The sequence below is a fragment of the Miniopterus schreibersii genome (genome assembly GCF_964146895.1).
Source record: "Miniopterus schreibersii genome assembly, chromosome: 1".
NCBI lineage: Eukaryota > Metazoa > Chordata > Mammalia > Chiroptera > Miniopteridae > Miniopterus > Miniopterus schreibersii.
In genome coordinates, this window is record NC_138101.1 from 100927274 (window position 1) to 100953712 (window position 26439).

A 26439-nucleotide genomic window follows, 5' to 3' on the forward strand; every position below is an offset into this window, starting at 1 on the left:
AAGGATTCTGCCCCCCCCCCCCCCCCCCCCCCCCCGGCCCAAGGGACTGGCTTGGGCCGCCTTAGGTCTCTCCCCAGCCAGGACAAAATGCCCTTTATCTTAACATTCCTAATACTTCGATCCCTATGGCTGGGGCCTTGGATATGCTGATCTAACTGTGCATACATCTTTCAACTAGCACAGAAAGGAACAAACATTAATGAATGCCTGTGCATTTCCAAATATTATCTCTGACCCTTCCAAACACCTGGCAAAGGAGGGGTTATGCCCATTTTATAGATGGCAAACTGACACTTGGGGGAGATGGAGGGGGTAGCCAATAACTAGCAGTCCCATCTCTAGTATGTGGGATCTGGGCTCAAATCAATCAACCACCAATCTCATCCAAAGAATATCCCTAAGGAGGCCCCCAAAGCAAGAAAAGTTCTTGGGGGTGGGGGGCAAAGAGTAAAAGTCTGACAAGCTTGCCTGTCAATTTTAATTGTGGCTTTTGGACCACTGCTGACCCATGGCAGAACAGTAAAGGCCCATAGTTCTGGTTGGAGGTGAGGCTCCAAAAGGCAGTATCTGAGGTTCAGAAGTTACAGACTCTGCTCTCCCACAACTAAGCTGTCAACTGCCAACCTGGCCCACCCCAAAGTTAATGGCAACCATAGCTACCACTGCACTCCTGGCCCAGAAGGCTCGTTTCTCAGCTCGGGGTAAAAGGCTGGGACCTGTGACCAAGGCCTGGGATGTCTGTTGCTGGGCAGTTTATAGAAGCTGCTGGTGGGCACTGGTCCCAGTGCATCCTGACCCCAGATCTGCCCCAAGACGCCCAAGCAGGAACCAAGCCCAGGGACTCAGGACCTGGAGTCATAGAAACCCAGTGCAAAGATCCAACGCACCAGCCAGGACTGTGGTTTTTCTGTGACTGGAGCTTAGAGCCGAGCTCCCCCAACTTTCTTTATCAAGAAAATGTAACTTTTATATCTTATTACAGAAGTAATACATGCTCAGTATCATTAAATATCGCAAATAAGTAGAGATTTAAATTTTTTTCTAAAAATCTTACCCTTCAATCCCACTCCCTAGAAGATCCACTGCACATCTGTCTAGATTTTCCTTCATGGAAATCCACAAATGTTAAATGTATTTCTATACAAATGGGCTCTTGTTAACTTTACTGCTATACAATTGGATTTTAATTTAGAGTGTTATGAACAAATCAACATTTCCTTTTTAATGGCTGCACAGTATTCACTGGTGTGGTTGGACCATTCAAGTTTATCTAGATGCTCAGTTTTAAAATGAATCTCTGCTGGGGGTCCTGTGGTTTTAGACCAATTGCTGGTAGGCCCTCCAATTCTACTACTAGGGTTAACTATTTAGTAAAATCCCAGAAAGCAAGAATGAAGGTACTTAATCTACTCTTTACCGTGTATGGCCAATAAGATCACTGGAAGGAGACGAGAAAGAGGACGGGAGGATGGCTTCACAGAAGTAGCTTTGCTGGCTGGGAACAAGGCTAACTCCTCCATTAATAATTCTGTTTCTACAGAAACAGCTTATTGAACATTCGTATCCATGGGAAGACTCAGTTGAATAATTCCAAACACCCTGATTCTTACCTTACCAGGTAAGGTCTGCCCTCTGACTCAACCTTCTAGGCTCATCTTTCAAATGCCACCTCCTCTAGAAGCCTCCCATCATCCTGGTTAGTTTCTCCCTTCTAAGAGTTCTAACAGCTCAGACTTGGAGTCAGAAAGGCTAAGGTGGACATCCATCTCTCCTCTACCAGCTGAGACCTTAGATGAATCTGTGGACCTCTCTGGGCCTCAGTTTCCTCATCTGTAAAATGGGAATCATAACGCAGCCCATTTCTTTGGGTTGTGCAAGGATCACATGCTTTACTACACGTAAAGGCAAAATAGGTGCTCAATTAACATTAGCAAAAACTATGACTGGACTGCAAATATAACTATTTCTTTCATCTTTACATGATGCTTGGTAACTTGTGGGTTCCAGAAAAGCAGAGACCTTGTTTTATCCATCCCAGCACCTCAAGCATGGTGCTTGGCATGCTTGCTGGGAATAGGTAAACATGGAGAAAGAGGCTGGGAAGTCAGCAGAGTGGCTCTGTCCAAAAGTGACCATCCACCTCCCAGAACCGTGCCTCCCCTCCAAGGCTCACTTAGATGCAGCAAGAACAGTTATTTGGGACAAGGAGCATTAGTGGGGCTTCCTGCTCCCCTGAAACATGAATTGGTAAACCAGCATCAGAAACTTGGAAAACAGTGGTTTGCAAAGCTGTTGTGCTTCCAAGACTGAGGGGTAGTTTCAGCCATTAGCGTGTCAAGCGCAAGTGTCTTCTTTACAATGGAGGAAAGGAAACTTCCACGGAGCCATGTACTTTTCATTGTCAAGAACAAGAGCACTCCCTGCACAGCCAGGTCTCCTCTGAGCAGTGTGAAGGCACAGTCAGGAGTGGCTCAACAGGATCCAGGAAACAGGAACGGAAGAGCCTCCGAGGCTTCCTTCTCAGGGTGGGGGCAGATGCCTGGACAGGCTGGGAGTGGGTCTGCTAACAATGGTCTTTATTACAACAGATAGTGAAACAAAGTTTTCTCCCTAGTGGGGCAGAGGGAGCGAGCTGGCAATCTGAGCATCTCACCACCCTGTGTCATAGCCCAGCCCCTGTGCAGGCAGGCAGGCAGGCAGGGCACGGCCCTCCCCAGTCTGCATCTCTAGCCCCTGTGACATCTTCCTCTTCAGAGGACAATGTGCTAAAACACAGTAACATCTGAGAGAAAGAGTGGTCGTGTTTTCAACTAGGGAAAAATGGAACTAGTACACAGTCAGAGGAGAGGCCTGAGCTGATCACTTTGCAGCAACCTGCCTCCAGTTTCTACTATTACTTCTAATTCCGGGACTTCTCTATCCGTGATGTGAAAGGAAGTCAACCATCCCCCCTCCACCTCCAACCACGGAAGAGGGGCTAGGACACTGGGCCCAAGCCCACCCATGAATGCTCTCTCTTCTCCCCCCTTTAATATTTCACACCAGAACACAAGCATATCCAAGGTGTCCTATTGGGCATTCGTGTGTCTCCATCCTCCACACATGTGCCAAGTGCCTGTGTCCTGGACTCAGGAGGTATGGGCACTTACAGGCAAGGCTACCAGAAAGACGGTTTGTAGAGTATATGTATCTGGATTATGCACGTCATGCCCTATGCTTTTGTGAGTTAATTTAATGCTTCACTCCTCAGCTTCACAATTTGAGCTAAACTTACTGAAGTTCTCTAAGCATTTCCAGAGCCAAGACCCACCAAGGATGTCCACCAAAGGAAGCACAGTCCTCACTGTATAAAATGAATACTTCCTGCCCTCCAAGGAGAGGGAGAGCAGCCCAGGCCTCCGCTACTTCCTTGGCTTCTCATGGCTGGTAGGCCCATAGCTGGTGGGGATCACAATAACTCTTCAGACCCCCAGTACAGAGATGAGGTCAGGCTCAGAGAGGCTAAGGGACTCTGACAGGAGCAACCAGAGCCAGGACTCAATCCCAGCATTACTACTCTCTACCATGGCCGCCTGGCTGAAAGAAACGATGCATTCTAAGGCCCACTCTCCACTATCCCTTTCCCTCATGTAAAATTCAATCAACTGAATCCAGCTCATTGACACCATGGAGTGAATGCAAGAACCTCAGGTATGGCTTCACCACTCTAGTTTGTGACAATATAGATACAACCTCCCTCTTCCTCCTCCTCACCTCCCACTTAAAAAAAAGTCAACACTTCATAACACCTCTTCCACTAATAACTTCCAAGGCAATGCAAATCAAATTGTCAGTGGGCAAGTGGGGTGAGAGCCTCTCCACCTTCCAGATCCAATGGCCTTGGGCCACGTAAAAAAGAGTTTGTCAATGGTAGATAAAACATCAGCTCACAGTCTTTAATGTATCTGAGGACACCTTATGCAAGTTGCTACCAAGGGACAAAATTTCCCCACTCATGCTCAGGAATCTTGACCCTCCAAGGACCCCGCCTCCCCCCAATAATTTGGATTCAAGAATAAAGGGCATGTAATAGTAAAGGGTCTGCAGTAACTGGGTCCTGCCAGGCCAGGACTAGCAGAGACATCTTCAGACCTGTCTTCCCTAGATGAATACTTGAGTTCCCTGTGGCCCCACAGGGGAGTGGGTGGGCTAGGCCAGCAAGCCTGAGCTCCCTTGACCTGCCTCCATTTCCTCTCCTCTCACACCAATCTGACGCTGGACCCTGGCCCTTCTCACCAGGAAGGAGGAACCCTAGAAGTACCTCAATCCACGCAGTAAGTATGCTGCTAACTACAGGCATGCCCACGCCAGACATACCCAACTTATCTTTCATCTCTCTCTGAGCTGTGCCAAGACATGGCCCCAGAATCCTTTAACTCCATGCCCAAGAGAGCCCTAAACAATTGACTGAAGCAGGCACATCATATGAAACATGCCTAGCTCTTCTCCATCTTTTCCCAAATGGGGAAACTGAGGCCTGGAGGGATGAAGCAACTTGCTCAAAGCCCTCCTAATTCCCAGACCAGAGGGCAGGGCTACTTCCCCCTCTAGAGGGGCTGATCCAACAGCACCATGAGCAATATCCCTAGTCCCTAAGAGCCTCCTAGGCCCTTCTCTTCACTGCCCTTTACGGCTGGGGATAAGGCATCTACCCTTTTGCCACCAGCCCACGGCCCTCTGCCCGCCACCATCCCTCTCCACCTCACTTTCTGAAGTGAGCTTAGTTAGCTGCAAGCTCGCTTTCCCCTCTCCTCCCTGTCTCGCTGGCGTGCAGACAAGCCTGGCTCCCAGTGCAGCAGGCCTCAGCTGTCCGTAATTCCTGCCTTGTGAGGCTCCGTCAGGCGCAGCGATTAGACGGCTGCCTGCTTAATGACAGGGCGACGGCTGCATTCACTCAGAGCTGCAGAAGCAATTACCTTGAAAATGGGGGTCACAGGCCCCACTCATTGGCTTTAATTGAATTCCAATATCTGCCTGGAGCTGCCTTGACCTAACTTGTAGCTTCCTAAATACTACTTAAAGGAAGTGGAGCTAATCTACCCCAATTTCACTCTTTTTTTAGAACTTAAAAAAAATTTTTTCATAAGAGGATTTTAATTCCAAAGAGGGAGACAGAGGGGGAGAGGGGAGGGGAGGGCTCATCCTAGAAAGGGGATGGAGATGAGGAAAGGAGCTGGAAGAGGAGGAATTTCAGGACAGAACTCACAATGTGCTTGCCACCTTCTACCATTGTCAGCAGCCATGACAGGTACTGGTCACTGAGACAAGGACGCAGGATGGGGGGCTGAGCCCTGGGCCGGGAGACGGCCCCTGGGCCTCTGCCTGACTTTGCTCCTGAACAGTGTGTGGCCATCTATGAATCACTTTTCCTCTCTGAAAAACAAGGGCCCTGGCTAGACAGAGTGGTGGCTCTCCCCCAGGAGCCATTCTGCCCCTCACAGGAAGGCACTCGGCAATGTCTAGAGACAGTGCTGGGTATCACAATATGTGTGGGGCTGCTACTGGCATCCAGTGGGTAGAGACCAGGACTGCTGCTGGACACCCTACAAATGCACAGCCCACCCACAAAGCACCTGGCCCCAACACTGGGTTAGATGATCCTAAGACTTCAAACTTTATATTATGATACCTCCCCTGGGGGTGCTGCCTCCTAAAACTCAACGGCTAAAAACACTACTTGCTCACGGTTCCCTTTCTGGGTTCCCCTCTGCCCCTCCCACATAACACATGAGGGTATGCTCCTTCTCCGTCAATGTTACCAGGACCAATGTAACACTTTATGTCCTCCCCAGCAGCATACAGGAGCTGCCATGAAGCTCACACCAGAGTACAGGACCATGTAACCATCATGGGTCCCAATGGCATGGTGGAGGGTTGGGACCCACATGCATTTCTGTCACTCTGACCTCGGCCTCCGGGCATTCCTGGCCCAGAGGGATAAGCTGCTACACCCCCCCCCCTTCCTTTTACAAATGCAGAAACTGAGGCCAGAGGAAGAGATGAGCCTGCCCAAGGTCACAGGGGAAGAGCCAAAACTAGAACACAAGTCTCCAGTTTCTGTCCCAAAATGAAAAGCCAAGAGTCACCATCTACTCCATCAAGCAGAAAAGTTGGGGGCCTGCAGTTCCACCTTGAAATCATAACCTCACATTAAAAAAAAATGAAGGCCAACCAGACTGTCAGGGCTGAAGGGCCCTCAGCCAACCAGTTCACAGTTTCCCAAGCCTGATTATGCTTCAGAATGATCTGGAAAACTTCAGAAAAAGACTCCCAGCCCAACCTCCAGACCTTCGGAAAAGAACTCTGTGGAGAATCCCTTAGAATCTATATTGTTCCAGAGACCCCTTGGGTACCCTGAACCAGCTGTCTGTGGATGAGAAGCAGTGATCTCACCCACCCCCTGCATTTTATCACTTTAGGGACAAAAGGTGAACAGGTATACCCCAAGGGTAAGAACCTTGACCAAAGTCACACTGAAAAGCTATTTTTTCTCAGATGCTTACCTTAAACATCCTTAGTCTCAACCAAAGTATCAAGCAAGAGAAAGACGCTATTTGCATCCAAGAAATACACTAAAGATTCAAGCCAGGTAGAGGTTGGGGAAAGATCTGGCTTCCTCCTTTCACTGAGGGGTCAAATCAGAAGTGGGCCTCGGAAAGAGCTCTGGGATATTTTTTCCTATTTCCTTGACCTAGAAGGTCAGGATGGCCTAAGTTCCCCAACTGGACTTCACAAGGGCCTGTGAGGACCGCTCAGCCAGGCAGCTGAGTGCATGGGACAGCAAGGCCCAACCCCAAATTCCATAGCACACTTCACCTCAACAGTACAGAGACAGTTCTGATCCCAGGTGGCCAAAGAAAGGCAGACCTTTGCCAGGGAGGGGGCACAGGGCAGACAGGCCCTTGGGGTGGAATGAGGAGGCTAGGGACCCCCATCTGTCAGCCTGGCCTTGAAAGTGGTCTCAGGGCCCATTCCCCTCACTGGTAGGGACACCAAAAGTTGAGGGAGGACAGGGATGATAAGGGTAGAGGTAGATTTGAGACATGCCTTTAATTCAGGGACTGGGAAGCAATCAGGGACCCAATGGGGAGAAAGCCCCAAATGGATCCAAGCCCATGAAATGCTTTGGGAGCCAGAGTCCTGGGGTCGCCATTCTTTGAGGCCAACTAAGATCAAAATCAATCTCTGATTATGATAAATGAGAGGAATAAAAGGGCTATACACACGGTGAGAGGCAGATTGGGGAGTCCACGTACCCCGATGATGGCATTCAGCTCCGTCATGGTGACCTGCTTGGCACGTTCCACAGCCTGCGCCACCTGTTGCTGGTGCTAGAGGAAACAGGGCAAGGGTTAACTGTGGCCACTTAAGACAGGCAGTCACCAAACCCCAGCAGAAGGCAGAGGAGGTCCACTACACTGGCATAGGACACAGGTGGGATGGGGACAGGGCATTTTTACATTTTCCTTTCAATCCTTTTCAATGAGCATGTATTACTTTTGTAATCAAAACTTCCCATAAATTGTTTTAAATTAAAACATAAATGAACCAAAAGATGGATATTAGTCAACGGCCTCCCCTCCAGCACACATACAAAAAAACTTCCTTCCATGCATTTGAATAGGAGCTAGACATCAGATGACATTACTGAATGATTATTAATGTTCTAAATGCAGTAACGGCATTGGAGTCACGCAGGGGCCTGTCCACGCTGTTAGGAGACGCAGCTGGAGCACTGAGTGGTGAGCTGTCAGGATGTGCGCAGCTGACATTCAAAGGGTTTAGAAGAAAAGTATGTGTACCTGAATATAGTCAAACCTGTTATCTATCTAAATAGAGAGAAAACAAAAATGTATGTCTAGATAGAAAGAGAAAGAAAAGTGGCAGAATGAACACAAACGTAAACAATGAGTCGACACTGGGTATGAAGATGTGTCCATGTTACCTTCGTCAGCTGCAGCAAATGCACCACTCGGGTGGAGGCAGCTACGGGAAATCTCTGTACTTTCCACTCAGTTTTGCTATGAACCTAAACTACTCTAAAAAAAGAGTCTTTTTAAAAAAATCATTTTTCGCTGCATTCATTCCCTTCAGCACTGAGGTAGCACTAGCTTCATATGCAGCTATCTTCCCTACTGGGCTGCAAACTCAGAGGACATCGCTATATCTTGTTTTTAAAGGAAGTCAATAATTTATTGGTCACTACTCTCAGACCCAGGACTCCAGGAGTGAGCTGAGAAGGGCCCAACCACGGAGGGGCGTGGAGGGCAGGGCCTGCCTCAGTTGGAGTAAGCTCTGCTGGATGGAAACAGGCCTCTCAGGCAGCCCACCTGTCCGCCCTGCACCAAGGAGCCTCCTGGGAAACAGGAGCCTCTTCCTCAGATGGGGGCCCCTTACAAAACGGCCTAGAAGGTGATGTGACCGATAAGGCACGCCTTTGGAGAGTACACTGTCCTGAATGGTGGGGTTCCCTTTAGGTACTGGTTCCCTTCACAGGGTCTGTGTGTTGGCACTGACTGGCCAGGTTTCCTTGCTTCTAGACGGTTCCAGGTGTGGAAGTTGGGGCACAGTGAAGCAGAGGGTGAACTGGATGTGGCATGGGGGGCACAAAGGCACCCACTGTCCACTGCTACCTCAGTGGCAGGCCAGAACCCTCCTCCCTGATCTCAGGCAGTAGCAGAGAATCAGTCCTACCAGAAGAATAAGCACATTGTCCCTCTGATGTGGCTCCCGGCCCCTGAACCAGCTGGAGAAGACTGTAAAACCCCAGGTTGTCAACTTCAACTTCAGTCATGTGAGTGAATAGGGGCTGGGGCTCTGGTGACACCTAGCCAGCCAGTAGGCTACTTTGGAAAGAAAAGGAGGACACACCAAAAGGTCTTACCTCTTGTGACAGGAAAGGCATGATCTGTGCTAAAATTGTGTTCAGTCTCTTCGCAATCTCTGTCTGCAAAAGAAGAGAGACCTCATGAAGCTCAGGCAAATAAATCAAGGCACTGAGTGTCAGACAAGTCAAAGTGCCAACTCCCCCAAACCACAGACCCTCCGGCTGGCTCCATCTTTTCCACCCTCAGGAGCCTCTTTGCTAAATCACAGCAGGAAGAAATCTTCCAACTCCCTTCAACCAGGCTGCCTACATTTTGGGGAGCTCCAATTTCCTATCAGAGGTGGTCTATCTGTTTGGGTCAGAATCTGTTTGTCTCCTCTGGATGGAAGCCCTAATGAAAAACAAAGCAATACAAAACAAGAATGACCCCTCACACACACCCCACACACCCCAGTAACACCTATTACAATAGGGAAACACAATACAGTGAGGAACAGACTGCTATGCCCAGTGATCTGAATGGTAACAGGAAGACAGGCTCTCAAACAAATCAGGAGGTAGCGGAAGTCTCCAGGGGGCATGTGCCAAAGGGTCCCCTGGGGCCAGCTTCACAAAAGGTGATATGTGGCTTACAGGGTCTCCTGCACCCCCACTTTTCACTGCAGCCTTTCCCTTATATGTGCTGCCCAACCTGAAATTCCACCATTAACACTGCATTTTTTAGGATAAAGCATTGCCTTTCCTAGAAGCAGCTCAGGAGGTAACTCTTTAGATCCCTAAGGCTTCACTGAAGTTGACCGTAGAAAGGATGATTATTTCTCTGTCCCACCCTCTAACACTCCAGATAAGATCACATTTAGAAAAATATCAACTGGTTTTGCCACCCATGTGCTATGTGAACCCCACATTAGTTAAAAGAGAGTGGTGCTAAATGGTTAACTGAGCCCAGATGGGAAGGCCTACAGGCCTAAACCTAATAACTGACAAGTCTCACAATTGCTTTTCTTATCTCATTCTAAATCCTGAGGCCACCAGGACTGAGGTCCCAGAGCTGGCGTCAAAGCTCTCATCAGCACACAGCAATCTTCCAGAGACAAAACCATGACAACAGCCTTTAAAAATCTGTGATCATCTGCATGTCAAATGATTCTGGATGAGAAATCCTTGTGCACTTAAAATAAAAACAATGCTGTCTGCCAGCTTACAAACAGACCCTAGACCTCTGGACCTCCGGAGAATTACTGGGGCCAATACCCCCAATCCAGCCACTAAGGAGAACGCCTGTGGTTTGTGAATGGACAGGCCATCCACTAGGAACTGACAGGCTTTTGCAGCCCTGTGTGCTGGGGCTGCTGGCCACAGTGGCAGGCTCCAACACAGGAATCTGCTCACTACATCAGGGTCTCCAGAGTGGGGACCAGAGACTGCTACTCTTTCCTGGAACAATTCTCAGGAACAGAGTCAGGGTTTGTCACTGCGGGCATTTGGGGTGGAACAATTCTTTGTTGGGAAGAGCTGTCCCTTGCATCCCAGAGCAATTGAGTATCAATAATGGTCCCTACTTCCAAATTTCCAGAGGGGTGGGGGCGTATCATGGGACCCATAGCCACATTGGCACATTTGAGGCACACTCCAGCAAGGACATTTATACCAGGGCTCCTCAACCTCAGTGCTACTAACATTTGGATACTTCTTTGCAGTGTATGTGTGTGGGGGGGGTTCTGTGCATTGTAGGGTTTTTAGCAGCATCCCTGGCCTCCATCCGCTAGATACCTGTCATTCATATTGCAAGCAACCTGGGAAGACTACTAAGTAATTATTGTATAAGTTATTAATCTAGGTAAGTGGGAAGAGTCAACTCCAAAATAGGGTTCTTTCTCATTTCTGTTCACTTTTTCCTCCCCCAAATCAACTGACAGGAGGGAAGGAGAATGAAGTATGAAAGTCAGGGTTGTATATGGCAGGAGTTCTAGAAACAATCAGCTAGTCTGCATCTCAGTCCAAAGTTTATGGAAACATGGGTCTCTCAAATGTCACATTCATGTGCCAAATAAGAATAGAAGATACATTAAAAACAAACAAAAATAAACTAGGTTCACTGCTTAGGAAGCTCATTGGTCTAAGGCCTCTTACCTCAAATAACTAGAATAACAGTGCCTAGCACATAGTAGGTGCTCAATAAATGTTTAGCCAGTAGAATCTTGCCGGCCTCTCTGCATTTATTTTTCATAGTGGAGTGTTCCCCTGGCCATTGACCTGGGCCTGCCCCAGTGTGGACAGCATCTGCAGGAGGGGCCGTGGTGGATGAACTGTTGACATACTACTGGGAAGTGGGGTAGGCAGCAGCCAAGCCCTTTGCCAACAGGGTAAAGGCCAGATGCACCACAAGCCACCCCAGTGCGTCTCTGGCTGTGGCCCCTCCCCACAGCCAGCAAGGCAGGCAGCAGGTTCTGAAGCTTCCCACTCACTCTGGCCTTCTCAGCAGCTACAACTCTCACAATCTCTGGGGTAGGTGGTTATGAAAAGAGTTCCCAGCTATTACCTACTTCCTCCAGCAGACAGGCCAAGGGTCAGGGTCTTGGTAGTTACAGGACAAAGTAGCTGACCTTCTCCTTCCCCACACCCATTAGCAAACACGCAGTCACAGACTTCCCCTGTGTGGGATCTTCACTCAGGGCCTGGTTGGAGCCTAGCATCCTCTCATTATGAGGAAAAGGGATCTGCCAAGATTTCAGGCTACCAGGTGACCGTGCAGCATCATCAGAGCAAGTTCCCTCTCGGATTCACCGTTCCACCCCTCTGAAAGCCGTTTCTGCCTCCTTCACCAGCCTCCCAACACCACAAACAGGGCCATCGAAACAGCTCCACACAGTTATGGAATGTTCTGGAGGCCTGGGTTCGGCATTCAGGCTCTGTCCGGCGCTTGACCTCGATGCCCTCACTGTGTGGCAGTTAGAACTCTGGTACTCCACAAGACAAGACTGCACAGGGCTGGGGCGGGCAGAGGAGAGGGGGTGGTCTTACACTTTGAGAGCTTTTATAGTAAACCTTCACTTCTCTGTTCTTAGGTCTGGGTTTTTTCTGGGCTGGGGAGAGCTGGGGGTGGAAAAGTATGCAAACCACATCGCTCCTGGCTGTAACTGTGCCATCACCTACAACATGTTAGGAGCATTCCCTTCCTGGTCTCACTAAAAAGTGGAAGAAGGGACTGAGACTTGCCTGTCTCTGCACAGGCCACCCAACACTGAGAACAGCTCAGGGTACTGGTAAGTCAAAGAATGAACAGGAATACTGTTCACTAAATGATTTTTTTCATGATTTGGTTTTTGTGGGGGTTTTTTGAGGATGGTGATAGCAAGAGGGAAAGCTACTGGAAAGAGAAAGTGGGCTGGACAGAACCACTCTTAATAAACGATAATAATAATGGCTGACATCGGCTGCCCCAGCTCTTCTAAGTGTTTTATGTGTGTAAGCTCACAATCACCCTACCAGGAAGGTGCTTATTAAAATCTCCATTTTTCAAATGGAGAAACTGACACTCAGCAATTAAGCAACTTCACTAAATGACTTCCTACCAAGAGCCAAATTTCCACATTTTGAAAGAGCTTAGAAAAGAATTTTTGAACGAAAAACTACCATCAGGGTTAATAATCGGCAGCATTTCTGATTAGAGCAGCTGTTAAAACAGAATTTTATCCAACTCAAACAACAGTTCCAAGAAGGGAAGAAAACAAAATGGAGATGTGTGACTTCAACAATCGGGACAGTCACCAACCGCAAACTGGAAGGAGATTGTTGACTGCAAAACTCCTTTTGGCAGCTCAGGGCACTGTTATCACTAAGGCCGCCCTCCATCCTTCCCTCCATCTCAGTCCCGCCAAACCACCGCCTGTGAGCCAGAGCCTCAGACATGAAGCTGAGAGGAGGGGTGCCTGTGGCAGAAAGACTGCTTCCTTTGGAAAAAGGTGTTTGGGGAGCCTGATGCTGCCTTTGAAAGTTTCTTTTCAAGTGTGGTTCAAAGACAGCTTTGCTGGTAGGAAAACAGTGTTGCTCAGAAGGAACTAATCTACTAGACACAGGCACTTCAGAGAAACGTGCACGGAGAACCTGCAAAATTCTGAATCTGAGCTCCCAACTGGGAGCTTGGAGTAACATCTGCCCTGTGTCTCTGTCGAGATTGTTAGACAAATAAATGAGGGGAACAAGATAGTGGGGGGCAAGTGTAATTTCCCAAAGAACAATCTGCTCAACATGCCTTAGGAGCTCCCATTTGCCCCATCATCTCCTCATTAAAGCAGGACCTCTAAGCATCTTGCTGTAAACTGAGGGTACTTGAGCATTCTAAAAGTATATTTTTCTCTCCCAGCATGCTAGCATCCACTTTGCTGCTGTTTACAATGCCTGGGCCTTTGACCCAGGACACTAAATTAAGGGAGATGGAATCTGTTAGTGGTCCTCACTCCCAGCAACCTGTTACCCCTGGCCTCACCACCCAGCCAGGCTTTGGCTTTTTTTTTTTTTAATTTAGTTGATTGCTCAAGGCACCGCTGATAGCCACTTCCATTAGAGGTCTCTCCACTATTTAGTTTTATACTACCAGTCAGCTCTTGAGAATGCACACTTCTTTTTAACCTCAGCTGAATAGAAAAAAGGAGAGAGAAACCTGCCACTTTAAAGAACATGTTATGACCCAAAGCCACACAGAAATTACCTGACCTCTATTCCCAGCTCTGTCTCCATCTAGCTGTGTGGCTTTGGGCAAATCACTTCCCTCCGTTGGGCTTCAATTTTGTTGTCTGCAAAATGGAGGATGAACTAGATAACTTATAAGATCCAGAAGTCACAATTTAAATAGTTTAGAATACTAAACATTCCTGAATTACTCTGTGACGTCACTTCCTCCGTAAAGTTCAGTAAGACAAGTGCACGCATGACATGAGTTTGAAGGACAAGCAAAGAAGCAAGCCACCTTGACATGTGGATGGTTGGTACGTGGTGGGCTATGCTGCGGCTCGGTCCCAAGAACCAGTATTCGTAGCAAGGAACCGTTCAAATGTGACCATCAGCAAAGCTGCACACAACTGTCAGAGCACTGATGTCCTAGATCTGTATGTGTCAAGCCACTGGCTGGGTTCTCTGATTCACAAGGAAAGACTGGTTGTGAGCTGAAGGCAGCCAGGCAAAGATTCAACATGTATCATATAGTGGGAAGTAACAGCAATTCCCATGTCTCAAGACAGCGAAGGGGCTGCCACAAGGCTCCTGGTTCACTTCTACAACAAGGATTCTTTCCTGGGACAATCGAGGTGGTATGTTATGAATCCAGAGACCTATTTATGGATCTGTGTGAGAAAAATAAGATGAGGAAGAGCTACCTGTCTACGTGAAAGAGTTATACTCCCAAGCCATGTGGAAATGGTGGTTTCCAACTCAGCTCTGGGTGGCATGCCATGTGGCATCTGGAAAGACATGTCCAGTGTCTGGACCTCAGGTCACTCTTCTTCAAGCATGTATGTTTGGTGTGGGGACACAGTCCGCTCTGGGGTTCTTGAATTTGAATCAGCTTTAATCTGACTCAAGTCCTGGGGTGTTCAAAGTGAGTCTGCTTCATCTTGAATTAAAATCACAGGGGCACAGGGAGGTTGAGGGGTTATGCAAAAGAAGGAGGCTCCAGCAGCCAGGTGCCACAATCACCCAGCAATCAAATAGTGGAAGATTCCAGAACAATGTTTTGGGCAACTTTAACTTAAAATATCCCACTGCATTTCTTAGGCAATTTTAAATTGATAGGCCCTCAATTACTGGACTACAAGATGATATTCCTTGCCAGGCAGTTTCTCCTCAGACCAAGCTAAAATAAAGCAAGTGGGTATTTCATCACTGGTGGGAGGGAAGTCCAGGGACAGGGAGGGGTGAGACCTCCAACACATGCTGGCATGGCATCCCCAGGCCTCACTCCATCCATGCCACAGGCTCTAGGGGAGAGCAGTGCCAGGGTGTCTTTAAGAAGGGGGCATATAAATGATCCACTTAGCAGCTGAGGGAGATAATGACCCCTGTTCCTGGAGGGGCTGAGGAGGTTTACATCACAGATCACTCAATGATAGGTGAGCCTCTTTAAAGGCCCTTTTAGCACTGACATATTGATCAAATTATATATAACTACAACACCATTAAGTATTTATGCTTCCGAAGAAGGCTGCTGAATTCTTCATGCTGGAAGGGCTTTGTACAAGAAAAGGCCCAGTCCTGGTGTGACCCTGAAGACCTGTCTCCCATGGGAGGGAATGGGATGCTGGCTAGCACCAGACTCCAGGTCCTTCACACAGGGTAAGGGTAGCAGTGAGGACACAACACACTCACTCCTGCCCAGCTAGAACAGAGTCCGGGTGCTGAGTACGTGACATCGCCCCTCCACAATGCTTCCCTGAAAGGAATTTGCTTTCTCTTTCTCTCCCTACCAGAAATCTCAGATGTTTTCGGCCAAACCTAGGGGATAAGGGAATTGGGAATAGTAAGGCTGAGTGAGGAGGTGGGGGATGGTGAGGATAGATAAAGATTCTAGGCCACTGACCTTAGAAAGAGTTGACAATGCAAAATCCTGCATTCCAGTCTCAGGTATGTCCTGTACTTGGGCCTCAGTTTCCGTTACACAAAGGAGGCAGATTTGGGTCCAATATAATAATCTCAAAAATGAAGTAAGTGCTGTGCACAAGTGAGTGCCCTATCCTCAGGAACATGGGCTAGACACAACTCCAAGGGAAGGACCTGGGCCTAGATGACAGCCAAGTCCCTCCCTGGTTCTAAGACTCAGACTTTCATTTCTCAGTCTCTCAGTTTCCATCCACCAAGCTTCCTGTTAACAAGATCCAATAATCTTTACATATTTGTTCACTTTAATTTCTTGGTTCCCAAACACATTAAATTCTGCTTGCCTCCCACCCCCACTCTGGGAGAGTGCCCTCAAAGAACTTGCTTGTGCAGAAAGAACAGGGGAAGCCTTTTCAGATTACACCTTCCCCCCAACACTGCCCATTCATCCCAGGCACTGCCACTCCCCACACCCTCCTCCTCAGAAAACCCCCTCCCCCTCCCCCACCTTCCCAGATTCCATTGGCCAACTCCCACAAGCAGGAAAAATTCTCCGTTCATCCCTTGGGGTTGCCATGGCAAACCCCCACCTAATCCCCCACCTAATCCCCCATGGAACATTATGCAAATCTCCCCTTGCTCCTAAACAGGCAGTAAAAGTCATATTACTCCTGCAGAGGCAGCTCCTTAAATTTTGGGGGTCTCCCCAAGAGGGCAATGCTGCAAATGAAACACTGGCCATGACTTTAAAAGGACAGGGGCTCTCTAGGAAATCTGGGTGGCAAGGAAGTGAAAATGAGGTATAGGGGGAGGGGACAGACTGTGGGTAGAAACACAGCTCCATTTTTTCCACCTACCACCAAGTTCACAACCAAAGAGCATGTATGTCTGTTCCTTAAAGGGTCAGAGGGTCCTGTCATCCCAAATAAGAATGGCAGGAGTGGTGGCATTTCATAGGCCATCAAAATAAAAATCAGTTATTAGAAACTTGTTTATATGATCAGCTTCCTCTCAAACCCACCTCCTCCCAAACCACCATCCTAAGGGGCTAGGATGTTTTCAGAATCTAAAACAAAACAAAACAACAGTTGAAGAGCTGTGAACAATGGTTATCAAGGATTTAGAAGGGCAATGAGATAAGGCCTCCAGGCCTAAATAGACACCCAAGGCTTGACAAGCACAGTTTACTAATTCACCTCCAAGCCACTGGCCCTGCTTCCTGCTACTCAGTTCCTTCCTGTAATTCAAATTCAGTGTGCTTACCATGTGTCCCCATTCCTTATTCCCCCACATCTGTCTTATCATCTCTCCTCTGAGCTATCTCTTTTCTCACCTCCCCCTTTCTTACCCTCACACTTAAACTATCCATAATGTGAGATGAAAAAAAATGCTTTAGCTATATTAAACACACTTTTAAAAAAAGGTTTATGCACATTTCTTTATACAAACAACTTTTACAGCTGACAGGCCTCTCTCAGAAACCTGAGAAAGCAAGCCTTCTTTCCTTCCCAGAAAGTTCATAATGCTATACAGGATTAGGGAGAACCCCAACCTGGAACATAATCCTACTCGAGTATCCCACAAAATGCACACTGTGCATGCAAGTACAGGGTCAAGCAGCATGCAGGGCTCATGGGCCTCAGTGAACACCAAAGGTCCTGCTCCTCAGGGCACTCACAGCCTTGTCAATCCACTCCTCTCCTCACCCCACCAGCCCCAACTTAAGAAAACAGCCCTCCAGGGCCCTGGAAGTATGCAGGTCATCTTCACACCCCAGGCCTATCCCACCCGGCTCTGTGCTCTGATGCTTTCATTCTGGTGTTTGCTTGCACCAGACCCAAATGCCTATTATTTTAGGTTCTCAAGATGAAAATGTCTAATCTGTTTTATAAATAATCAAATGCTACTTAGGGTTATTTTATTATAACCAATAATATCTGGAAGATCCAAATTTCCAAACTCTTTATCCTCAACAAAGGCCTCCTTCCTAAGATTATTTGGTAGTGGTGGCAGCTGCCCACAACCCCCAACCCCATTCTTTGTCACTCACATGATGGGTAAATAAAGGACAGCCTAAGTAAGACACACAAGCCAAGCCCATCACTGCTCCTAGCCTTTGGCAGAACAGCCAGCCTCTAAAAGAACAGGGCGATGGCCACAACCAGACTCCAGACTCTAGACCCAACAGGGCTTGCCTGGCTTCTCAGTCCCACTCCTGGTCTTTCCCAATGCTGGTAACGTGGCTCTTTCTATACCCTTCAAAGGATGCAACTGGGTAAGGGGAGCTTTGGTGACACTGGGTTAAGGGAGCCTCTTCCAAAAGGTTGTTGCATCTTCAAAGTAATCAAGTTGACTCGGGTGAGGGGAGGGAGGTAATTGTTCTCAGGCAAAATCTTCAGGACTGAGTAAATGGGACCCCTGGGTAACTCCCTAAGCTTGGATGAGCCTCCACTTGAGAATATAAACTCTTCCCCACCCACCCTCACATTTCACAAGAGGCCTCCGCACAATAACAGCCGCCTAGAATCTGATTTGAAAGGGGCTTAGCGGTTCCTGGTCAGACTCTCCAAAAGGAGGACCCATCCCCCACAACCCCCACAAAGGTGGCCTCAGTCTAAACATTCAGTGACAGCTAGGAAGCCAGCCTGCCAACTGTGCTGTGCTGACTATGCAACTTCCTTAGCAAACAAAAGAACTCAAAATCAATGTTGGTGAGAAGTGCCAGGTCCTAAGGACCCTCAGGTCGGGGGGGGGGGGGGGGGGGGCTGGCCCCTGGGATTTGCTGTCTGCAAGGGGTGACTCAAAGCAACAAACCCAGGGAATCATCCTTATTTATGTGAAGGCAGGAAACGTCCCCTTCCCAAAGTTTCTCCTAGCCCCAACTTAAGGGGGAACATTTACTTTGAAAGGCAAGAGAAAGAAAAGAAATAGCCAATGGAGAAAGGCAAAGAAAGAAAGGAAGAAAGCATCTTGGCTGTGAGTCTCAGAGAGCATTTGTTGAAAACAAGATATTGTCCCTTTAAGCATATAAAAACAAGGCCCTTGAGCACGCAGTTCTCACTCTGGTACACAATTATGGGTGCTTTCAGCTGTCTAGCACTACTTCAAGTGCGCTCTTAAACCAGACTGTCAATGGCATGTTGAAAGCTATTTTGCTGGCTGCTATCATTAATAGCAAAGTGGAGAGCTGGGCTGATGAGAATTAAATATGGGGGAGGGGGCGGGTCACAACCAGTCATTACAGAATTACCCATATGAGGAAGGAGACAATGCCACATTAGGAAATAAAGTTCAACCCAGCATATTCCGGTAGGGGTGCAGAAAGGGGAGGCTGCAGACACACAGAGCATCCCCCACCCCCACCCCAGGCAGATGGACTCGAGCCAGCCTTGGAGAGCCATATGGGGACGCAGGAGCCACAGAGTCGAGAGTGTGTGAGCAGGAGTCCTTGGAGATCCCTGCTGCAAAATGTCACCACCTCGCCTCACTCCCCAAGTGGAACCCCCCCCAACACCACTCCGAAGACTTGTGGACTTGTGGCTTCCGGAACACAGTCACTGCCTTTCCACGCACTGTTGCCACTGCTGGAGGAGTCTCCAATGCTGGCTTCTGCCTAATAAGCCCCTGCCCTCCCTCTTAAGATACAGCTCGAGTAATAGCCCTCGGGTGCAGTCTTCTACCAGACTCCACTTTCCCAGGAAGAATAAGCTGTTCTGTTCCGTCCTGAGTGCTCCTCCTGTGTCACTCAGCCATATTAGCACTGACCTCACTGCATTGCAATGATTTATTTAGATGCCTGACTCCCCAGTGGAAGGAAGGGTGTCTCATTCACCAGCCCCAGCCCACACCCAGCACATCCCAGGTCCCTAATCACCGTTTTGGGAATGAAGCCAACCCCCTCATTTGACTGATGAAGAAACTGGATGCTGAGCTGTGGGAGGAAGCCTGCAGAGCCAGAGGCGAGCCCACAATTAAAACCCCACTTCCTAATCACAGGGCTCAGGGAATCAGAATTCTACCCTCTGACTAAAGGGAAAAAAACGTGTTTACTAAGAACCTACTATATGCAAAGTGCACATAAGTGTAAAAGACCCCAGCAGAGGGCCTTCCTCCACTACTACAAAAATGAGATAATGAAGTGTGAGAAAGGACATCACCAATGCCAGATCCCAGAGACCCCACTGAGATCGGCCTTGATCACCTTTTTGTTCTTGGTGTCCCAAGACTTTATACAGCAAATGGGACAGAAAAACATTTTCCTTTGCAGGAAGAAAAAGTGAATTCATTCCTTGACTGACTCACTCTAACAAAATGGAAATGAAGGGCCTCTGACACACACTATACCCTATAGGAGGTGAGGAGGAAGGAATCTAGAGAGAGAAAGAGCTTGTGCAATCTGGAACCTCCTGCTCTGGAGAGTCCTTGGAAGGAGTCTTAAATTATGAGCCAGGTTCCCTCCCAAGCACAGTTTTCTTGATGGGTAAAGACAAGGGAGCATTTGTCCATCTCCCAGGTCATTTAGTGATCAAATGTATGATAAGAAAAAGACCCAGAGAAGCACCACACCCCCACTCTGTACATCATCAGCAGCAAAGAATAGGAGCCAGAGAAGGCCAGCAGTCTTGAAAAGGCGGCGGTCTTCTCCTGGGTGAACAGGACAAAGTGAAGAGAGCTTTGAGATCAGCAGAGCCCAAAGCTGAGTAAGGCAGGGATCCAGGACAGTGACAGGAGCTACATGACTAAAGGAGATTGTTCCAGGGAAGAGTGGCAAGGCAGGAAAGGTCAGATGGAAACCAGGAAACCAAGTTGCAGAGGGGTTCTTAAATGCCAGCACTCTGGCCAAAAATGATACTGTTATTTCTTCTTAGCTCCACACAAATAGACTGCCCTCATATAAGGACCTGTGTCCTCTTCAACTTTGAGAGTGGTGCCACCTTCTCCCTACCAAGACAGACTCTACTCCTGGGCAGGGTCTTTGTAATCTCGCCACCTGCTGGCTCCCTCTGGCCACCCACACCTTCACAATCGTCACAGAACTTCAAGCCTGGAACCTAGATATTTTCTAGCCCAAGCCCCTTATTACTTATGTGAGAGGACCCAGAGAGGGGAGGTGACAAATGGAGATTTCCTCTCTCTCCTTCAGCTCTGTGTTCATGGCCACCACCATGGCTTTCCGTATCCTTGAGTAAAAAGTTCACAGGTTTTACTGCTTTACCTCACCCATGAATCTTACCTCTGGGATCTTCACTACTTGTACATTCCGTGTAATATTGGGACCTCAAATCATTAGTTGTGCAAATAGCTGGCAATTCAGAAGAGGACTGTGGGCAGAGGGTTCAGCCTATATGGTTATACAACCCAAAGTGGGATACTTTGGACTTTGGTGTAACCAGGTTTGTAGCCTTAGCCTCTTGAGATAACAGCATAGAAAGAAGCAATAGTAATTAAAGGCACAGAGTGCTATTAGTTAGTACATGAGCACTCTTCATTTCTCAAGTCTTGTTGAAGAGGCCTGGGGTTGGGAGGAAAAGCTGCAGTGACAGCTCTACTGCTAACAAGGCACTGGCCCACTAGGGATGCATCAGCTCCCCTACTGGGCCTCAGTTTTCTCATTTGTAACTTGAAAGGTTTGGATGAGATGCCACAGGGTTCTCCCAGTTCCAGCATGGCAAAAGGAAACTTAGAGGAAGAGTTGTTCAGTTTCTAGAAAAAGGTGACTGTACAGCATTGGCATGAGGCTGCCCCCAAATCAAAACACCTCAAGTCCTCTTTCAAACCCTCAGTGCTCACCAATGGAGGTACAAAGTGGCCTGACCCAGTGTCTCACAGTGCCAGGGCCTCAAACCCAAAGGCACAACAGTTGATCTGAGGCCCTTGTTTCTAAGTGACTTGGTGATCTGTGGCTGACACTGCAAAGCCTGTGCAGGAGCAAGATGGAAACTGATGAGCTGGTCAGTCATCCTCCCCTCCCTGGCCTCGCTGAATCACCCCTGACATTATGTCTGCAAGCAAGGGCCTGGAGGAGGTGAGTGACCTCTTCGGGCCAGGCCCGTGATTCTGTAATCTTCGCTTTACCATAATTAGGAACGGAGGCAGAAGAGTGGGAGGAGAAACCATTTATTACTTCTCTGGGGTTTGACAGCTTGGAAAAAGAAAGACAGGGAGACAGAGAAACAGCCAGGGGAGAAGCCAGCCACAGTGAGTTTAACCTCTCAGTAAAATAAAAATGGGCTGGTCGCACCTCATCAGCTGCCCTCTGTCAATACAGGGCCCATTTGGCAGAACCTGTGGTTCCCATGGTGGTGCTGGTAAGAGGATGTGTGTGAGAGCAGGCTGAGGACTGCCACACTTCCCAAGGTGCTAGCTCAGATCATCTATTATATAAAAAAGTGCAGACAGTCCCCACCCCCAGCCGTGAGCTTAAAGATGAAGAATCCAGCCTGTTTGTTCCAGGCAGATGTAATCACACGAACAGTCAGGTCTAGAGGGCAGGACACTGCATGAATAATTCAAGCTCTCCAGTCACTTGATTGTGTGTGCAGATAAAACACCAGTCAACCGCTAAACAGGTCAGCTGATAAACTTGTTTGCTCAGGCCTAACCACCATCTACCGAATGCACCCAAGACCCACACTACAATTAGTGGCTGGGTTTTCTTCTGCAGAAAGCTCGCAAGCCCAGGGAGTGGCCAGCCCCATTAGGTCAGGGTTACACTTCTCTGCAGAGGTTTCTTCACCTCCTTGTCTCTTTGTTCCTACACAGCCACATGGTGATTTCAGCCAACTCAGAGACTGCCATAAACCTGCAAAGGTACAGCATTCAGAGCAAACAATCATGCTGGGAAGCAAATGGGAACTGAGGCTGGAAGGCAAAGGTGAAACAAGGAGGGTGAAGCACCAAGGTTGGGAATTCACAGGCCCATATTTTTTTGTATTTGAGTCCCAGCTCTGTCTTCTTGGCACCCCTGAAGCCTCCATTTCCTCACCTATAAAAAGGGGACAGAGAATCTATCTGCCTCTGGCAGCTGACAGGATTAAATGAGGCAATGTAGCCAAATCTCAGGCATTCTCCCCCTAAGAACCCTATTTGGGGAATGGCCAGAAGCCCCAGATGCACACAGCTGCTCTTTATACAAACCCCACCACTAAATGCGTTAAGGTGGTTAACTCTTCCTGAGTTCAGTGTCCTCAGGACTCTGGGAACAGCTTTGCTCTGTCAGCCAAGGTGGATTTTCTGTGCCAAAGAACCATCCACTCACACACATGGGGAGGAACACCACCCATTCAGACCTCAACATGCAACAACATATTACACCTTAATTATGAAGCTCTTAGAATAACTGCTGCTATAAATTTTAAACCTGGGTGCAATTACCCTCTTTAAACACACCCAAGATACTAAGCACTGAGGGGGGGGGGGGGGAAGAGGAGGTAGAGAAAGGCAGGAGGTGGCACCTTGCATAACACCCCAAGGTCCATGAACACCTGGGACCCCAGTTCCACTTCATGCAATCTTATCACACAAGTCAGAACCAGTCAGTTCCACCTCAAGTTGGGAAGAATCACTCTCCTAGGAAAAACATTTTTACATACAAGGTGGTATCTGTTTATTATTTCTGTGGGCCAAGAAGTAAAAACCTGGCAGCCTTCATGTGCCTTCCTAAAAAGCTAATCCCTCAGGAAGCCACAAGCTGGCTTCCCACATTGCTCAGTAAACTCAGGACCCTTTCTGGCTGCCCTTCACCCAACACTGGGGGCTCCCTCCAGAAGGGGGAAGGAAACTACAGATTCACAAGGCTCTATACAAGCCACTGGAGCGGGCAGGAATCTCAGAGCATTCCAGAAGTCACCTGCCCTTCTCACCTGCCCTGGGTCCTGCTCGCTGAAAGAGCAAAACTGAAACCTTGTAAACGACTGTTAATTTACAGCAGAAAATCCATTCAAGTCACGGTCACCAAAGGCTAGCATGAGTCAACAGCCTTCTGAGATTTCAAGAACACCAATTGTTAAAAAGAACAACAGGCCTGTGCCATTTATACGTGCTTGCCAACACTAATCGCTGGCCAAGCCAAATTATAGGCAGCCTCTCCTCAGAACACAAATACACAAACAGGCCTCTCCCACAGCCCAGCCTAGCACCAGGGACTACTTACTGATATGCACCTAGATAAAGGGTGTTTGTATTTGCTTAGTTTGAGATATACTGTTATTAGAAGAGTGACAATATGAGGTAGTTTACATATCCATCAAGCAGCACCACACTAGCTAAACTGGTTTGACTTCAGGATTTCAAAGGTGAGCTCAACTCCAAGCCATCTCAATAGTCCTGGCCAGGCTGCCCCTGGGCAAGTTACTTCACCTCTCCTGCTCACCTTCCTTCTCTGTAAAATGGGAACGAGGCTGCTTTCAAATTAAAAAAGAGAAGAGAAAGCTCCCTCATAAAGAGCATTAGGGTTTTATTTCATTCCAGTTATATTTTTAAGCAGTTAGTGACTTGTTCCCTTTAAGTTTTGACAGCTCAGCTTGGCTTTTAAGACTTTTGAAGTTAAATCTTATCAAGGCAGAACATCACATTTTTGCACACACATACACACACCCCTCCTGTATTTCCTCTTGAGAATTTTACATTAAAACAGATAAAAGCAGCCAGCCACCTCTGAGTTTCAGGAGTTCTAAAACGGATCCTGAAGGTAGAACTTTCCCTTTGCTCCTTTATCCTCCACCAAGATCCAAGACCAGGACAAATTTCACAAGATTGAAAGTTCAACATCCAAGAAATTAGCAAAGCTTCAGACCCTGCATTTCAAGGACCGGATCCATTCATTCTTCAAGGAGAAGTAGAAGGAAGAGAAAAACTAGGCTCATTTTCAAACAGAGGGGCCGTAAGAAACCATGTATTATATGTTATTAAAATTTTGACATATATACATATGTGCATATGTACATACACACACATATACACATGCACATGTACATTTACACACACACACATATAAAAGAGAAAAGCACTTACCTGCTTGTGCATTTCAATGTTCAAGCCATAGGACATCTCATAGTACTAAAAGTGAAAAGAACTACCATTAACAAACAGAAATCTCTCCATTTCCCTAAATCAGCTTTTGGGAAGGTTTTGGTCAAATCATACTTTCCTGACACATTTTTGCTAAAGAAGTTTAAATCAAACCCCAAAGCCAATAATAAAGTGGTTTAAGGGCTGAACATCAGCAAGTGCTGTTCTCAACAGAACATTATATATACAGTATTCAGAGAAGCTGGGCCCTCCCTTCCACAAGCACCGCATGCCATATATCCTGTTTATACAAGGTTCGGGTTCAACAGGGAATTGTGTGTACACTGGGACCCTCTTGTCCTCTGAGAGTTATTTAGCAATGTGTCGAAGGCCTCTTATGTGGAAAGCAGTGTAGGGAGGCGCTTAAGTGCCTTCCATGCCCTCACAGACGGATGATGTAAACTCGCTGGAACAGACACTGGGAAAAGGAGAGGATGGCCATCTACTGCCCCAGGGCTGATAAGATCCTCAGTTGGGAAATCCCAGCTGAGAGGGCAGTGGAGGTTCTTCCTCTACTCTCAGAAATGTCTGGGGAAGGAAAGGGGTAGGAGGGAGGGCTTATGACCCACTGTGGCTATATCCCTGGGCAGTAAAGTTTCCAAACACTTCCAAGAAGGCTCTAAGGGAGATTTTTATCCAACCCTTGATGTGGGGTCCTGTCCTACTCACCAAGATAGGGCAACCAGCACTTTAGGAAACCTTCAAAACATGAAGGGCACAAGGGTTTGCGGTTCTCTTTCTGCCTGTCCTCTCACCCACTCTCCTCTCCAAGTGGCCGGCTGAAGGAGGTTGGGAAAGCTCAGAAGGCACACTAACCCGCTCCCAGGGCTGCCCTGCAGCGGGCCCTGGGGGGAATGGGCTCCACTATGTCTGTGGGCCTGTCCGCCCTCCCAGCCGCCCGCCCAGCCCTCGCAGCCTCTCACCATCACATAATGGCGTTGCATCTCCGTCTTCTCATTCGCCAGCTTGTCATACTCCACTTTGAGGCTGGAAGGACAGGAGCAGCCAGCTCAGGCTTGGGGCCTGCACAGCCTCCCCGAGACCCCATGGGAGGGCCTCTGAGAGCCACGTTTCCACTTCCCTGACGCCCCCCAGGTTACCCCATTACTCCGCAGCGTCGGGCGGAGGGGGAGTGAAACAACTAAAACTTCCAGCGGCCGAGTGAGGCGACTGCTACGGGCCACGGGGAGGCAGGTCCCTGACGCTGCCTCTCGACCTCCAGAAGCCAGAGCAAGCCGGCCGAGAATCCTACCCTCACCCTGGGAACCCCACGGGCACCCCGAGGGCGGTGCGGGAGGCCCGGTAGCTGGGGGCAGCGAAGGGTTAAGGCAACGCACTTGGAAAGGGGAAACAAAAGGCAGAGGCCCCGGCCGCCCGCAGCCCTGAGGTCTGAGTCCCCACTGCCCCCGCGGGGTGGAGGGAGCAGGAGCCGCAGCAGGAATGCCCCCTCCCCGCCAGCCCCTGGGCAGCCCCCACAGGACTTACCTGTGATATTGAGCTTGCAGAAACTGGAATTCGTCTTTGATCCTGTCACAAGACTCAGCCACCGTGAATTTAAATCCCGGCTGCCCGGGCTGATGGGGAGCCTGGAGTCCGCGAGGCGAAGACAGGGAAGGGGGAGGGGAGAGGGGAGTCAGATGGGGCTCCAAGCGGCTAGCGCCCCCCGGCGGCTGCCCCCGGCTTCCCCCACCCCGTCCCCACCCCACCAGAGAGGCCACCCTCACAGACCCGAACCTTCCCAGCAAGTTTCTCAGTTCCTAGATGGGGCGGGGGGGCGGGGGGGCGTCCCAATCCCTTCCGATTGGCTGCAGGGCTCCCATCCCTTTAACGAAGAAGTCCCCCATTCCCAAGTAAGATGGGGGCTGGGAGACACGCGGCTGAGTTGGGAGACTTAGGCGAGGAAGCAGGGAACA

The 26439-nt window shown here is 48.6% G+C and overlaps 1 protein-coding gene across 9 annotated transcripts in view; it reads right to left on the reverse strand.

The window, feature by feature from the left end:
* TLE3 (TLE family member 3, transcriptional corepressor) overlaps positions 1-26439 on the reverse strand; it is a 44708-nt gene that overhangs the window by 16958 nt on the left and 1311 nt on the right. For 5 of the 9 annotated variants that reach the window (XM_081130649.1, XM_081130652.1, XM_081130651.1 and 2 more), the window contains exons 2-6: positions 26012-26112; positions 25450-25513; positions 24470-24514; positions 8924-8986; positions 7296-7370 (exon numbers count right to left, since the gene is read on the reverse strand). In XM_081130649.1, the coding sequence (XP_080986775.1) occupies positions 7296-7370; positions 8924-8986; positions 24470-24514; positions 25450-25513; positions 26012-26112 (348 nt within the window). Of the gene's footprint in view, positions 1-7265; positions 7371-8923; positions 8987-24469; positions 24515-25449; positions 25514-26011; positions 26113-26439 lie in introns of all 9 variants that reach the window. The other 4 variants (XM_081130653.1, XM_081130647.1, XM_081130645.1 and 1 more) reach the window with 1 other exon arrangement.